The sequence below is a fragment of the Metopolophium dirhodum genome, chromosome 8, assembly GCF_019925205.1.
Source record: "Metopolophium dirhodum isolate CAU chromosome 8, ASM1992520v1, whole genome shotgun sequence".
Classification (NCBI taxonomy): Eukaryota; Metazoa; Arthropoda; class Insecta; order Hemiptera; family Aphididae; genus Metopolophium; species Metopolophium dirhodum.
Window position 1 is genome coordinate 29,091,289 of NC_083567.1, and position 18,660 is coordinate 29,109,948.

The 18,660-nt window shown below is 34.5% G+C and overlaps 1 protein-coding gene across 3 annotated transcripts in view; it reads left to right on the top strand.

Annotated features, from left to right (window-relative positions):
• The window catches only part of LOC132950106 (uncharacterized), a 39,867-nt gene that overhangs the window by 11,182 nt on the left and 10,025 nt on the right, over positions 1–18,660 (top strand). The window contains exons 1-2 of one of the 3 annotated variants that reach the window (XM_061021333.1): positions 14,709–15,043; positions 17,549–17,641. In XM_061021333.1, the coding sequence (XP_060877316.1) occupies positions 14,915–15,043; positions 17,549–17,641 (222 nt within the window). In that variant the 5' untranslated portion in view covers positions 14,709–14,914. Of the gene's footprint in view, positions 1–14,708; positions 15,044–17,548; positions 17,642–18,660 lie in introns of those variants that run through there. The other 2 variants (XM_061021334.1, XM_061021335.1) reach the window with 2 other exon arrangements.

Sequence of the window (18,660 nt, forward strand, 5' to 3'; positions counted from 1 at the left end):
AATTAATTTTCTTGTAGGAAAACGTAAGGGTTTCAAGGTGGAAATATAATATATACTATAATATATTATATAGGTATAGTGTGTATTCGAAGGGCCCCGTGGGAATGGTTTACCAACCGAGACCGCGTTCATGTATGAGAACCCACGCTCATTACTATATTTTTACACACCATATAGTTTATTAGCTATAATAATTAATAATATGTTTTTATTCTATATTTTATATGTATATATAAACGTTGTCCGTTATCTTCGTTCGGTGTCAATCCGAATACACAATCAAGTGGCTTTCAATAGCTGGGAGGGGTAGTTTTGCTTTACTGCGTGTGGCTATGTATTATTAATTATTATATACTATAAACATACATACATCGGCGTGCTATATACTTTGGTGCGTGCCGAAGTGTTTCTTCAGTTCTTCTTCAATATAAACAAGTCTGTGCCAGACGACCATTTTTAACATCTCCATAACCCAATGGTTCAATATAATAATCATAAATATTTCGTAATTTATTAATGAGCCGTAGAAAATTATAACTCCAACGATTTTAAATAATGGCTTTATTCACTTATTCGTTTAAAACACTTGTATAATATGTATACTTAAATACTTAATATAAGACTTAAACATTTTTTTTACTCATAATAATTATGATGCGTTACACAAAATATTCAAAATGTATACCTACTATGATTTGTTATAATATTGTAATCATGAAGAATTAAATATTTTACGGTGGGTTGTACGTTGCACGATAATTATTGAAATATTTGATATTTGTTACTAGAAGGTTAGGTAGAACACCTAAAAGAATACGTATACTACTATACTGATGTATAATCGAAATGTAACTCATGCTTATGATGTGATTTGGTGTATATATAGATTAGTATATGATAATTAATTTGATTGTTTGTTTTACATTTTTTATATAAACAATTATGAAATATTTCTTATAAGTTAATCGATATCATGGACTTTTATTGAACAAATGTTTTTAGAAACTTTCGTTATTTTTTTCTTTATTGAAAAAAATACAAAATATAGGAATATACAATTAATATTGAATGCATTTTTTTTGTATAATATGCTTAATTTGTGTGGCAATAAAAAACAAATAACTATCACATGTTTATATAATTATAAATGTATAGTCAATAAAACACGCATGTAACTATATTGCAAAATACCAGAATATAATTTAAAATTGTACACTCTTATTTATTAACGCCTTGTAATACGGAAATAAATTAAACTTAGTATAGTATACCTAATACAATATGTCCCACAAAAAATATATAATAAATATTATTTGTTATTGTAAACACAAATTATGTTTTATAAATTATAAGCCAGCAATTGTTTATACCTAAAATTATATTACATATTCGTGGGGGACGTTGTATAGTTTAGTGCATGCGGCTACTGGTTTCGGTATACTTTCTATAACCCGTTATGCGGCTGAATACAGTGGGCTGTAAAATTATATTTGGATGGATGTAGGTTGTAATTTACCTAAATTTAAGTAATATATACTCATACATGTAGGTATATGTCTACAATTTAATTTAATTTTGATTATTTAAAACATATTTTTAAGTACTCATTATTTATTAAATAGTATATATGATTATCAATTATTCAAATTGAATAACTACCTATAAGTTTTTAGATAAAATCTTGTTTAAACGTTTTTAATAATTGTGAATATAATATAATATAACTACTTTGCTGTGGTATTACGTTGTGTATAAGTTAAGATAAATTATCGTTTCGATTTTATTAAAACGTTTTGATAAAATTATGAAGATTATTTTAAATTAATTCAAACATGATAATATATATTTTAATATATATGCATATTATTAGTTATTACTTATTTTATTTATTCAAACTTAATTAAGTGAGAACTGCCACTGATATTTCGATGACATTTAAAATATTAAAATTAAAATAATAATTAAAAACGAACTCCCTTCAGCCACCCATACAAATTGGACAGAAAATCTTACTACCACAAGAAAGCAAAAGCATAAATACATAATTACACCAACTGGCAACTGCAATTTGCTTTTTAAGTATGAGAAACATCCACAACAGGTGTATTATCTTATCTATTGTTCACAAGGTTCGCTCGCACATATATTAACCCATGGAAAAAGTGTCTTCACTAAAAGTCCCACCTGTATCCTTGGCTGTGTGTAAAGCAAGCTACCGATGCGTGACACCCTGCGTGTAACTCTTAATCGTTTCCTGTGTATTCATTAATACCAAAATTTATGTTTTTCTCTTTTTCTCCTTAAAACCCGCACATCCATATCGAATCACAATACAATCTTTTCAATGATTTACCGAATTAAAGACTAGATTATCTCGTTTTGCTATCCATTTCCAGCCAAATACAGTATTTTCTCTGTACGGTTCGATCTGCACACGGCTGATATTATTTGCATCTTAAACTGGTTTTACCAACGCGCACGCCTTACGGCGCAGGTCAAGCTTGTGTTCAGCTCGTGCCGTGCTGAGGTCAAATAAACAACCCGGGCCTCGCCTATAATATATACAACCTATTCTTGGTGTGATTTCCAGTCGCCTAAACAGCAGCAGTGGTTTTTATGTTATTTATTTCATTTAAATTTACCTACAACCAAGTTCAAAAACGTGAACCTTGATTTTTTTATTATGATTTATTAGATTATTTGCCATTTTACGAATTTCCTTACTCACTATTTTTCAGTATAATTATCACCGTTCTAAATGTTTGATAACTTAAGTCAGGACTTTATGAAACGTCCTATCGATGTCCATATAAACCATTAAAAGAAGTTGAGGATACGCATTATTTTAATCGATAACATACCATTATTAGTCCTACATCGTACTTGAAAGAATGTCATAGAATATAATATACTATACAAGTGTTTTAATAGAGGACAATCAAAATTCGAACAGTGATAGATTCTGATCGTTGTAAATAATGATTACTCAGAATTAAGGCAGATGAGGTATTAAAATTGTTGTGGAGTCGTGTACCTTAGCATCCGGATTTTAAATAGAGAGTGAGATAAATCTGAACACGTGACGGAATGATAGTGGTCATCGAGGTCGAATCCACAGGCCACAGCATTCGGAATTTCGGATGTGTTCAGTACGTGATCGTATTGAAATCGATCATCATTGTGTAATTCAACGCCTAGCTCGTCAGTATCAGCTTCTATGTGATTCTGTATAAATATTTGGTCCAACAACATACACTATCGCTGTCGAGAAAAAAACGTTTCGAGGTTTAACGACGCCCGGCGTATAAACGTATATTTAATTTGGCCTAATCTACCTTGAATTCAGTATATGAACTAAGAGTATATATTATGTAATGTATTTGCGATTGATTTCGATTAAAATAGGAGAGGGGACCAGCGCTTAACCCAGATTAGAAAATGATTGTTATTTTTTATTCATATGAATATTTGCATTATATTAGCGGGTATGCAATAGGCCCTGCTAAGTTTAGGAGAAAGGTACTGGTAATCGGCACAAGCTTGAAGAACTGTAAATATGTTACCATCATATATACAACCTTGGAAATTATATTCGACATATGAAACAGACAACCAAATGACTATCGTAATAATTTAGTCTGAAGTTTGTATATATCATATTTATAACGAGTATGTGCGTTTTATAAACCCAAATTGCGTGTTAAGATACTAGATACGTATATGTATCAAGATGAATACCGGCTGGCGTCGTAAAATAACCACGCGATCAGTTGTTGAAATCGATTCTGGGTAACTTTTTTGTTGTTGTTTTTGTCTTTCATCGTCTTTGCCTTGGTAGTTGGAAACGTATTTTATTATAACTTGTGGTTTCGTCCGTTATTTGAAATCGGAAACCCTAAGCGTGCCTTGAAGCCGATGCATTTAATATATGTACTATATATTATTGTATATCTATGTGGCAGAGGGGCGAATTCTGTCCATATGTTGCTCGTTATATATATATATACAAACATTATATATAAGTGCATATGTGGGGTGTGTGTGTATGTGTGTGCGCGCGCATTGTGCAGGTGTGTTCAACAAAAAATACGAAGGAGGGTTCTTTCTTGGAGTTATTATATTAAACCAGCGTGAAATGGTTTTCGTGCACCAACTACCTGTGTTTGCTGTAATAAATAAGGGTGGAACAAGGCCGGGTCGTATCTGGTAGAGACGTAGAGTTGGTCTTGTGTTTGGATAGAATACTATATTTTCTGGTTAACAATTATGCGATCGACATTTTATAGCAGTGTGATGGTAGGCAGGTACTTCAACAATAATATGAATTATCAAAGACTCGTTTTTCTTATTAATCTGTATTCTGTATTGTTATTTTATTTGTATAATAAAAATGGCTGTTTGAGCAGTATTTAGTGTTAGAAAAATAGGTGTAGATATTCAAAAATTGAATTTACATAAACGCATATTAAAACTATTTATTGAATTATGCTATACATCATTTGTCATACATCGAGTATATAAAAAATAACGGAAATAAACAAAAAGATACATATAATATATTATATATACATATCTCAACTGCATCATGAAAATAGTAAGTTATGTATTATAATCATTGGTTACGTTAATATGGAAACTATCCAAATCTGTAGGTACCCAGTTAATAATATATGTGTATAATATTCCTGCAGTATACGCCGCTCCGTATTAATATGTGCGTGTTAGCACCAAAGTCTTGTTGGCTTATTTGTTTGCTATCATAATTATTAAATAAACTGTTTATAATAATATATATCTTATTACATAAATATTATGAGACTATAGGTCTTATATTTTTTTTTCGTACAAGCAACGCCACAATTTCGTGAACGGAGTAAATCGAACGGTTGAAAAACTCTGCTCTTTAATATAGTATTATTTCAGCTTCGATCGCGTGCGTGTAAAGCTACGATAGACGGACATATTATAATTAATTTTAGATATAAGCATCGTTATTTGATTCGACGATTACTGTAAACAACTGTATCATTATAAATATAATATTTGAAACGAGGACGACGCGTATGGTTATAACTTATAAGTGGAATATTATATATATATAATATATTATGTACATTATACATACATAAATTCGTTCGTGTTCGGTAGTATAATATATTTTATTATTATTACTATGGTCACGATAGACTATTACCAAATGCTCGCTATAATATTATTATACCACGTCAAGTCGAATAAAACATTTAATTTTTTTTCCTGGGAGTGTAAACTGCGGACTATTGCGACTTTTCCCGGTATTGGTGGACGAACAGACAATGAAACACTGGCGTCGAAACGTAAAAACGTTCGAGGTGTGGTGACAATCGCGAATGTGTTATATGGATAATATTATAATATTGTATACACCGTCCCGCCGGACGTCGCTTATCATCGCACGTATCGTGTGTAGCGGCGTCAGGTCGTTTGGCGCCCGTGAAATGCTGACGCCGAGGAGTGGTTGCCGGTATTGTCCGACGAATATAGTTCGCCTTTTTTGTCGACAACGACGGAATGAAGAGTATTAACTATTAAGTATTGAGTGTCTAGATGGAAAAAAATAAACAACGATAAAATGTCGCTATGTTTACGGTCGTATATTATAATTTTCATCGTATACTCGTCCCGATCCCGTTTCGTTAGGGCGCCGCAGTTATTTGGACACTAATGGTTTCAAACACGGCCCGTTTTGGACACTATAATGCTCGTCGTTTGGGAACCAAAAATGTAATGATTCATGACATGTTTAGTTTGGTTGACGCCTACAGGCTTTAAACCTATATTTAGGCATTGAAAATACGAATTCATTCGTTTTTATACTCAAACCTTATTGATTTATTTTTAAATTTGTCTATTTGCTTTAATCCTCCTAATTTTTTTTTTAGATATAATTTTAGTTAATAAAGTAAAACCACTCACTAACCCAAATTATGGGTTATAATATTAAATATGTTAATTATTAATATAGTACCCGATCGGCATATTAAAATTGTCAGAGTAGGTGCTCAAACAGGCTGAAACTTTTTCTGGTAAAATTATCATTTGATGTAACCCAAACCACTTACTCTCATTTCACTGTTACATAATAATAATATACTCATAATATTATACACACACGAGCGTTCGTACGTAGCTCAACCTGTTGCAACCGCTTACCCGCGACAACAACGAATACGCTCGTAATCCGATATCGTAAAATCGACGTCCGAGAGAGTACAACAATATTATTATATACACTCTGCACGTAAAATTATGTATTCGGATCGCGCATATGATATATGTTTAGCCACATTGATTATGATTTTGTATAAAAAAAAAAATGGATCTTATAATCGAGAAACGCAGATGCGCGTTACAAAAGAAGAGGAAAAACTTCAGCACGCGACCAGTTTCCTGGTAACAAGGGTATATTAAATAATACATGTATACGGTGTCTGCAGTGTGTACCAATAGCGTACTGGCCTGTAGCACGCGTCGCTCGTTTCGGATTTATGGACGTCCATTACGAACGCGCCGACATCTAATACATGGCTAAGACGAGGTATATAATATTATTATACTACTCAATAATAACACAAGAGAATTGTTATGATTACGAGATTAAGCGCACAATAACATTTCGACTCGGGGGCCATTAACGCGAATGACAGATCAGACGTTCGACGTCGTGCGGCGGCGAACCGAACCACTTATTATATTACTGTGTTCGTGATTTTTTGTTCTTTGTTTTCGCTTAGCAACAATATTATTGAAACGAGTTTATATTAGGTACCAATCCAGCTCCGCTGACTACTCTGGTCCGGCGCCATCGTGTGTGTGACGACCGTAGTCGGGGGTGGTAGTTTTAAGCGATTATAATAATGTATAGAGTTCAGAGGTGTATAGATTATAATATATATACGTCGACATATGAGTGTGGTCAACGCAAATCGATAATGTCAAAACACCATTTGTTTTTACAATATCGTAAAGCGCAATTTAAAATGAAAGAAACAATCGTGTTTTCGAGCACAGTTTTAACATAATATAATATAACACGTATACCAATTGCCAGTAACACCTATAATATATTATATTATACCTATAAATATAAACACATTTTTTTTCTTTAGTTATTGATACTGTATAAACCTATAATGTATATGTAATATGTATATTGTATACACGTATGATATATATATATATATATATATACGTCATATTATACTCATAATATATGTTAACCTCGACATTTATACGACCGTATAGAGATTGGAAATGAACTACGTTTCGCACACAACGCGCATAACGTGATAATAATATGGTAATTTATAAAAAGTGACGATATATTGCTAGCGGGCATGTACATGGAAATATTTACTCATAATTACTGTGTCGCTATGAAGAAATTCAATAAAAATTAACAGCGTTTCTAGATTAATATTTTGGATATAAAATTGATAAATCGTTGTATAATTATCCAAAGAATTAGTATACTCACTACTCACTAGGTATACTGAATAGTATTATATTAATAGTATTATATTCATAGTAATATGTTCACTTTTGCTTCATGCGTATTATCGTATTTTTCAATATATAACATGGTTTCAACATTTCTAAATCAGTACCTAGTTTATTATGTTTTTCCTTGTTTAAAAGGTATTAAAATAATACAATGAACATTTTAATACCAAAAAAAATTAGTATTATAAAAGTAGATTTTATAGATAAAATGAGTATTATCAAATGTGTTTAATCAATTAAAATAATTCGCCAAGTTGTATATAATTTTATTATATAATTAAGTATTAGGTACGAACAATATCAAAAAATACAAGCTATTATTATTTTATCGGATCCCTTAGACAAACAAAATCGAATTTTTATTATTATCATTTTACTTCAATATTCTAAAATGATCACAATATAATAAAAAATACTATTCTTTTTATATTCTTTTATTTTTATGAAAGAAAAATATTTATTCTATAGTATAATCATTGTTTGGGAAAAATAATTAAAAATGAAAACAATTAAAACGAGTATAATGAAAATGATTAGAAAGTTTTAAAAATACAAAAAGATTAAGGTGTGATGCAAGGAAAGTCGCGTTGAAAGCTAGCAACCGTTTGGTTAGGCAAAATTGACGGAATAATGGTTTTTACATATAATTTTGATGGCGACCTAAATACAGTATTATACTCGGTAATTTTATTTCGTTTACCTATACTAACTAGAACAATAATTATTGTCCTTACAAGTCGAATTTTGAGGCCGATATATTATTATTATTGTACATTATAATTATAATGAACCTTCGAATTAATTTTTTCACCAAGAACAATCTATTCTTTTGTTTACACAGTTTCACACATACGTTGGCATTAAGAGTATACCGGGGTATACGACGAAAATAATTAAACAGAACCACTATATTATAATGTAGCATGATACTGGCGCTCGTTGTTTATATTTTTATAAGGTTCCTATACGTCGTGTTCTACCCGTTGACCTTCTGTGGCGACGTTTATGTTTGTGTAATATAAAGTCGAGTTTTGTCGAATTACAATATAACATATACACTATTGTACACTCTATAGTATGATACACATTATTATTATATTATTATTTACATTTCAATATATGCGTTTCGAGTGCTTGTAACGTAAATTTCTTTTCATCGCGCACGCGGCGACTGTTCAAAACACGAAAGCATCGTATATATATATATATTATGTTATTATATTATACACTATACAGTGTCTTTTGTTGGGAAATTAGTCTGAGGAGTAATTAAGGAGCCCCGGAGACACGTGCGGCAGTGGCACCGAACGCTGTACGCTGTTGACGTCCACCGTCGTCGTCTCCTCTCCTGCTCTCGATCTTCAGTCCGACGACTTCGTACTATCTATTCGCTCCAATCCTTTCGTACCTCCACCATTATAACAATAAACCGGTTTTCCTTTCGTAAACCATGTACCTACGACGACGACGACGGTGGCGAGGATCGAACGCGCGCGCGTGCATCGCGTATATATACGAGCTCGCGCGCGCCACTCACGCTCCTCACGTCAGGATCAGAGTAGAGATTAACAGTATATAGGTATACTTAGGTATTATTATTCACTCGTCGGTATACTAACCGTTTTCCGACTCGTCGGCTTATGTGTATTCAAATCCCCTTCGTCGTCGGTAAATCGGCGCTGCAGCAGTGGCGTAGTCTGTGCGTATACTTACTGCTTTAGTTATCTTAATTTTCTATACATGCCTGACACGTTCGACAACGCGTAAGTCGTCGTCACGTTTTCTCGTATGTATATCAGAATGCGCGTGGTCTACAGTACGGCATGGCGCCCTTGAACCCGGTTTCTTTTTTAAGGGGTACGCCGCGGGAGTTTATATTATACGTTCGACTGAAAGACCAAAGAAAGTATATTTCTCAATTTTCCCGCTTTAAACCCAATATTTTACTTGAATAATAATATGTTTGAATTGTAGAATTGTTGGTGTTGTATACTTATATCGTGTTATACTGCACTTTGCAACTAAAAACAAAACGGTGATGTTCTGAACTGGTTAAGTTGTAATGTTTTATGATGAATGAAGAAAAAATTACTGTTCCTACAAGAAGACCTAAAGATTTCTTGTCAAAAATATACGAGATTATTAGCTGGTCCATTTTATATATAGACGACGTCGACTTTGAAGGAAATGCATTAAAAGCAGTTGATATAATATGTGTTTAACATTATATTGTATTGTAAAATATTTTTGTTTATACCATTAATGAGTTATAATTTCAGAATCACAAAATACCCAAGCCCCGGCAGAAGACTTGCATTTGTTTCTTATTAAATAATAATAAAAATTGATATTTTTTAACTTCTACTCCGACGTACCCTCCTTAAACGGAAAATCTTCCTACGATTGAGATTTTACAGAATATTTATTTAGATTTGTTTTTTTTTTGGCGCCATTAATTGGATGACCGCTGTTACAGACCGTATAGTGATTGTGTAGGCGACAGATATAGGTAGGTACGACGCGCGTAACGATATTATAATATGATATTATGTAGGATCTTTCCGGTCACCACGCACTACTGCGCCCGCCCTCGGAGATCAATATTTGTCGCCCGACACCCGGGGGGAAGCTGCGGAGTTAAATACACGATGACGAGTGGAGGCTGGCTGGTTCTGCGGCATTAGTGGTGGTCGTCAACGCGTACCTACGCTCAGGAGATTCGACTCGATCGTGCGGCGACGAAGGAGGACAGAGATTACGCGCCGGCGACTTTAACGACGACCGCGACGGGACCACGCGTGTAATCGCCGCGTGCTTCCGGTCGAGGGCAACGTCTGCGCTCGGCATATAATAAACAGTAATAATAATATACTACCCGTGTACTCACCCGAAAAGTCATTAACCATCTCAGTTACATACATCACACTTAGTCGGGTTCGTTAAAGAGTAAAATATACTAAGTATAGTGCCAGTCAGTGGTGACTGAAACTTTTATAACTTGCTAGGCACAATTTTTTTTTTACTTTATAAACTCGGGTTTATTTACTCTGGTTACTTAATATATTTTTTTATCATGAAGAAATTAAAAATATAGTACCTAGTTTAATATAAGGCAAATGTTGGCAAATGTTTTCCATATCTATATTTTATATTCTAATCCTGCACGATTTAAGCTCAAAAAGTATCAGTTTTAGTATTATATGAGAATCCCTACTTTCATAGATAAATTGGTTCGCTGTTGTCGATGTATTACAGTTATTTGATAAATAAACTAACCGACAGCCAAAGTGGCGTTTTAACCCGGGAGTGAAATTTCAGAGAGCTCTTTCACCTCTCACTTACACTGTATATCTAGCTGCAATTGGAGTGATCCATTTTATACTACTAAATTCCTTATGCAATTACTATCAGTTATTTCAGTAGTAAAAACTAAACCTCTTAAAATGAGCGTTATCGCTTCTCCACGATAAAGAAATTTCACGAAATTAAATTTTCTGGCTGAATAAATGTGCCATACAGATAATAAATTTTATACCGTCATACGAAAAACCGGTCTTATACGATTTTGCGTATTATTGGTTGTGTAATATATTATGACGTATATTGTGTCTAGGTATGTATAATTGATATTATAAACGGGATTTAAAACGGTGTTTATGTTTGATGGATAGTTTCTGCTATTAGTGCTTTCCAAGTTGTATATGTTAATGATTAAGTGAACGTCACGTATACAGTTTATACCAATGATAAGGGACTAATTAATTATATTAAAAAAATATATATATATTGCCAGACTTAATGTCAGCGTTATAAATTATAATATATTATCGATAATCAACTGTTATTTATATTTGCATTTATTGTGTTTTGATGGATCGCCATCATTATATAAAATGCGTATTATGTATAAAATATTGCCACATTGCACATGGTACCTCAAAATGTCTTCTGCTCACGTTGACGCGTAACCGCGGTGAATACAAATTTAAATAACAGAGTGGAAAATATTTAACAATTCAAGTATATTGAGCGCGACGCAACATATGGGTTCCATATTATTATATAATTACGTAGGTATTTATTGTTACTAGTATAATAACAACCTATCCTATAACTTAATTAAATCAAGCATCTCTTGCACGTGATTATTTATTATCCTATTCATACGTAATTTCATATTAAGGCCCCCTCCCTCCCCCCAACGAAGGAAATTAATTTAGATGCGCCACCGATACATGGCGGTGATTGGCGATTGTTGTATAACTGATTAATAACAAGTACCGCCGACCTATGTTCTTGTTTTATTATAATACCTATTTATTGTGTTTGCTTATACACAATATTTTCACTGTGTCTATGAACGGACGTGTTTGACCCCTACAACACTCCACATCAAGTTATTGATCTAGATGCTAGAGATGTCACTATATAATACGTCATCGTAGTATTCGTTTTCCCTCTTTTTAACATTTCATTATTTAACCGCAACGTCAACGAGATTTTTGTTGTACCTACACAATTTATAATTATGCAATCGAAAACAAATTATACCGAAACATCGTGTGTTCGGTTAAATAATGTTAATAAACCGGAAATAATAATAATATGATAAAAAACAGAACGATTGGTTTAAACAAATTGATCAGCGCTTTTCGTGATTTTCGTATGCTGGAAAATGGAAATACTGCGGTAAAGAGAGGTACCTGCCGTTAGTATACGGAGTAATGGAATAACGCGAATTCGCGCCGCGCGTACCAATGTTTTTGATTCGAACCGAATCAATCGATTGACTAACCGTGTGTACCTTATATATTATTATACTGTGCGCGCGACGAGTACCTCCTGATCGGGTAAAGTTATTTAAACTCATTACAGGCTACCGTGGCGGACGTTTAGCGGAATTCGTGTTTGATCAATATACGCTCGTTATGACACTATATTATCATATTATACGATACATAGGTATATTATTCTAATATTGTTTCCACGTTTGCTGTGTGAAAAAAAGAAAACAAACATATAGGTACTATGCTCAGCAACAATACCTACGGTTTGTGCGGGAGTAAAACTGTACCTAGTACCTAATACACCAGCACAAAGCGCGTATTATTATTATTATTATTACACTCGTAGCGGGCTTTCAAGTCTAACTACGTCGCGACGTGGTCGTGGGGGCGGAATAAGACGGTCCTCCGAGATGCAAAGACGCGGAGAACAATGCCCCTCATAGCAGTATAATCTGCCTCCGACAATACGTTGTGCGCGTTCGTTTTCTTCGCTGCCGCGTCGTTTTTATGGCGGGATTTCGTATTATTTATTTTTTACTACACGATGATGTTTATTACCTGCGCGCGAGAGATCTACACAATCTCTCTGGGCCCGAGACGGAGTGCGCGCGCATTATTATATTCTATATTATTATTATACTCTATACTACATTATAGTAAAAGTCGTAGTAAATCCCCTGCGGGTCCTGTAAACCGGTTTCTCGCCATTGCGCCCGCCGACCGGCCAGGGTTGCCAACGTGCACGGTTTCTCGGCGCCAAATCCAAGGACAGCGCGGCATGGTCGGCCGTCACAGCCAACAACGTGTGTGCCTATACTACCTACCTTTATAAGTACCTACAATAATGTTATTACATAGGTACGGTACACTCCCATATTCGCAATTATAATAGTTCGTTTATTATTGTTTATATTTTTTTTTGCCAAATTCTAGGCCATAGTGTCAGTAGATTAACGCGCGGCGTCGTTATATTATTATTACATTCTACACTCGATCGATTTGGCGGGCTCCGAGAGAGGCGAGAGTGGCGTAATATTTTAGAAGAATAGTTTGCAATTACTGACAAAACAGAAAAATAAAAATGTAATCCGAATTAAATTTACGGTTATTATGTACATCATAATGATTCATTTCAAACTTAGAATTTTTTTTACACTGATTTTGTAAGCTTTTACTCTGGTGGTAAATATAATATTATATTATGTGCACTGCGTTGTGTACAAATAGAAACAAATTAAAAACATTATATAATGATTAAGTCGTAAGAAATATCGATTAACGATATTAGTCATTGATCCACAATGTTCTAATAATCGAAAAAACAACTGGTTTTCATAATTGATTCGTTGATAATTATACAATTGTGGTATTTTACTATTTTATGTCTACCAGAGGTATGTTAAGAGTTTAATTGCACGACGCTAATAGGAGTTGTAGAGCTACTGAGTATATTAGTGTATCGCTCTCCAAATGTTTTCATCGCACATACGAACCACTTGATCTTCAGGCTTCAGCAATACTATAGCCCATACGTCTTGTACGTCTTGTATGGAACCTACGCAATTTTCATCGTTTATCTTATTAGGGCATTTAGTCGAAACGCTCTCGGGGGCCAGAACTACGATGTAACGAAAATTATAATATTAAAAAATATATTAATGTTGGTGGACATTTTATGTATAACAACATTATGTTAATATACATTGTGTTTGATAAATAATGATAATTGTATTTTGACGTGCAGGTTGTGTTTGTATTTTTTGTCTTGTATAAAATCTGTGGAACGTGCCGTGACGTATTTTTTTCGGGCATATAGAGTGACAATATTAATAAACAGCCGATAAATCGTATGGCGAGCACCGCATACGATAAATCCAAGAGTACCTACAACGCATTGCTGGAAAAAATTGCTTATACGTGCGTTATTGATGCGATCGTCGAAGATAAGTAAGTTCCACCACACGGAGACAGCATCAAGTTACACGAATGGAGTATGTGTGTATAATATTATAAACTACCTCAGCTAATATAATATGAAAAAAAATGTACCGTATACGTAATGTTATAAAAACAACGCCTCAGAAGAAGACGGAGTGACAGTGATAATATGATATTATTATTATTATTATTTTTACTATGTTCCACGGTGTTTTCTTGCACAGGTGGGAGGGATGTGGCAGTGTCGTTCGGCACTCGGCGGCCAGCAGCACCGACACTGTCCGCCACTGCCGCCAACCCCGCCGCCGCCATCCCCGCCACCAAACGCTCTGCATCGGAGGACCGCTCCACCACCTATCCGTTTGTATGCGAGGCGGTCCATCCATCCATCGGCGGCGGCGCGCACCTGTGCGCCGTTACCTGTTACCCAGCGGCGCACCACCACCAGTCTATTGTCATGTCGGTCTCGGTCCGGTCCCGTTCGCTTGCCGCGCACCGCGTCTCGTCTTCCCGCGGACGGTCCTTTTCGATCGCGGCTTCGTTATAATATTATTCGTTTTACGCTCACGATAAATGATAACATAATATATTATAATATTCTGCAATAAAAACAATAATTGTTAATAAATACAAACGTGGTCGTAGTGATGTCAGTAGCAGTTCGTTGCGAAAACATGGAAAATAGTATGCCGCCGCCACCCCTACCGCCGCAACGCCGGCCACCACCACCCGTCAATAGGCCGTACAAAAGACGAGCCCTGTTTCAAATCACTAAGGTAAGAGACTATAATATACGCGGACGACGCTACCCCTCCGCCGCCGCAAGCCGCGGCGCACCGGTCACTACACTCTCGGACGACGACGCCGCCGCGCGCCATTTTGAACAGACGCGATTGATTTTTTTCACAATCGATACCTATTTCGCAAATTTATTTTCGATTGAAGATTTTTTTTTATCCGTCCACACAAGTCTCCACGCTTGTCCCTGTCTACGTCTGCATCACGAAATCAGATTTATTACGGCCTATCTGTCTATCTATTACTGTTATCACGTTTACACGGCAACATGTGAATTTAATTGAATTAAAACACATCTGTCGTATCAGTTTCGGGACAACCTCATATTATTATTATCATTATTATTGTACCACACTGTACCACGAGTTACTCTTATTAACTTGTTTTTGTCAATTACCATAAGGTCACAAAATATGTATTTAGTTGCTATAGTAAATAAAGTAATTAGATTCGTTACGTTTTTAAATATTATGAAACCAATCCTATTAGTTAGAGGTTCGGCCATTTGAGTGTATGATTATTATCGTTAACAATTGATATGTGTATATGTTTTCCACCGAATATGTTTTGTGATAATATTATCGACTCTATATTCTGTATATTGTATTTAGGTATCTATGAAAGAAAGTCTCATTGGTACACTTTGTCAATTGACTATTATTCAAAATATCGTTTTATTGTTAGGCGAAATTGTTTGACAAGACCGACGACCATGTATGTGATTGTGATACCCTAGTGTGAAGGCATATCTCAAATATTCTCGACAATGCACAAAAAACTATTTTTAGCACTATTATTATTCCGAGGAGTTAAGATATCTAAACGTCCACATCAAATATATAGGCAAATAAAAAGTGTGCATTTTAGAATAACTGTTAACGCAGTATAGTATTATGTAACATGTAATACGATTATTGCTTGCATATAATATTATACCTACCTAAGTACAATATTAATATATAATATATACGCACGCCTACCTTACTGAATTTGTATTTTATAATCGCGATAAGAACGAACAACGAAATCTACGCTTTTATGTTCTTATAGGTACTTATTAGTTATTACTTTGTAAAATATAATTGAAATTTTCTAACGCAATATTACTGCAGTTGCGAACAATGTGTATTGTGTAATTATAATTTGTCTTCGTAATGAAATGCCTTATGGAAATATGTATAGATATACGTACACCTACATTAACGCAGGTCGCCGACATACGGTGTACAGAGAAGGTATCAAAGAAAAAAAAATCAATTTCCTATTTTAGGTAGGTAGGTACTAGGTAGATATATTGGATGATCTACGATACTGTAATATAGTCTATATTAAAATGTAATGGTGTAACGTCGCATTATCCGTGACCGATGCAAGTGTCTCCGGGCCAATGCGCTATCGCTCGCTGCGACGACGTACCTTCAAACTGATTCGTCGTTTTCCCCTTTTTATTGTCTCGGGTAGGAAAATAGTCATGATCTTCTAACGGTCACGACTATCACAGACTCCAACAATCGTGTTGATCACTATACGGCTATTTGATAGGCACAAAGTAGCGAGATTTGGATAAATCGTCGGTGTTTTCGATGTAGTTGTGAAAGTACGTATAAAATAATAATTCCAGATGAGTAATAACATTTATTCTATAAACAGCGTATTTAAATGTATAATAGTATTATAATAATACGTAATATGAGGATAAACCTACAACGAAATGAGTAATATAGAAAACAACACGTTTATAAATCGTGTACGGAAAAAAATGTTAAATATTTAGAGGTATATATTATATATAGGGCATAGGTAGGAAAGAATACTAGTTTGAGGGAGTCTACACCCGTAGACAGCCTCGTATATATATGTTATAATAATATAAAATGTGACTCATACCAGGTCGGCCTGTCAGTTTTGTTTCGAAGGGGACCTGTTGACTAATACAAGTCACAAACTCACAACCCTATACAGTTCATTTCGTATAAACATTGTTCCGGTGCACAGGTGTCCGTGAAATCATAATGACAGTTCGCCGTGACCACGGGGGCATGATGATTCTCCCCTCACTATGTTGTATAATATATACAGAATACTATAGTAGGTATATATGTAATTAACCGGATGATTGATGGCCTATAATTTTGAATGTCATTGGAACTCAATCAATGTAATACATTAATTTAATGCGATTACTTTTCTGAAGCAAGGGGTCAGCACTGAAATGTGAACTTGTATGATTTGTATAGATAGTGTAAATACTGCACTCTGCAGTAACAGCAGCACCTGGCAGTGGGTACCTATATGTGATATAATATGCACTCCAAGGTTAGGTCTCCAGTCCAATATATCTCCTATCAGTCCTATCTGAGAATCGTGTGTATGTGAATATATGCGATTGCTATAATTAGTACAAGAAATTAAAAATAATTGAAATAAATCTATTTGTTTGTTTATTTGTCATATATTTACCGATTGTTAATGTATTGTTCCAGGTGTTATGGCACTTAGACATATTCAGACGGAGCTTCAGAGAGCTGTACGGGCATGCTTGCATGGAAGAGTCATGCATATTTTGCGCGCTAAAGGTAAGAAGAAATAACATTTGTCATTTAGAGAAATATAGTAAACTAACACAATATTACGGTTTCTATTCCAATTCACGTATTATCGTCGGTCTTCAACGTCTCGTCAGGCGGCGTGTTGTGTATATAAATATATATATATACTATAAGTAATATTATACCTATATTTTAAACGTTAAATTTCACTTTGACTTCAATGTATTTATTATATTTTTTTCTATTTCACGCGAAAGACACATTATTACGGTAGCCCCGCTGAGGTACGCTCTATATAGACTATAGCATATCTTATATATATTATGTAATGTGTACAAGTACATATTGGTGCCGATCCATGCGCATTCCTTTGGGTAAAAACGATGCGTATACCTAGTTATTTAGTAGACCGCGGTTCGGCGTTGTTTTGTGTGGTCAAAAACATTCAAACCATACGATCTATGATGCGTATTATTATTATAGAGACCGGATTCCATTATAATTATTTTCATGTATAAAAGCCCAAAGTCGTAATAGTAATTTTATCTGCAGGGCACTTTCGACCGACGAACCGCCAGTAAAACCGGTAACGCTACGTTGACCGTTTCGGCGGACTCCAATCGCGTACGATGATATAATATTCGTTTAGACGTCAGAAATACGTTTTATAATAATATTGTATTTCACATTTTCACACCATTTCGCCCCTCTCATCGTACATTCGTATTGTACGAAGAGATCGAGACGTGTCAACGGTTTTCGACGTCGTTATTCGGATGGACGCATTTTTATTTGTCTTCATTCCGTCATTTTTATTTTTTTCTGTGCAATTTAACGTACCATTTACGATATGTATTGCGCCTGTTTATTATCTTCACCATCGTCTCTGCAGATTCTGTAGCAGTAGCCAGTAGGCACAACGATTTAAGATAATATAAAACCTTAACCGTGGTAGGCACCATCTGTACGCATATAGGTACAGCCAGGCGACACTCGTATAAAGAATAAGGTATATCGCATACAAGGTTTCATGCATATACCTATAA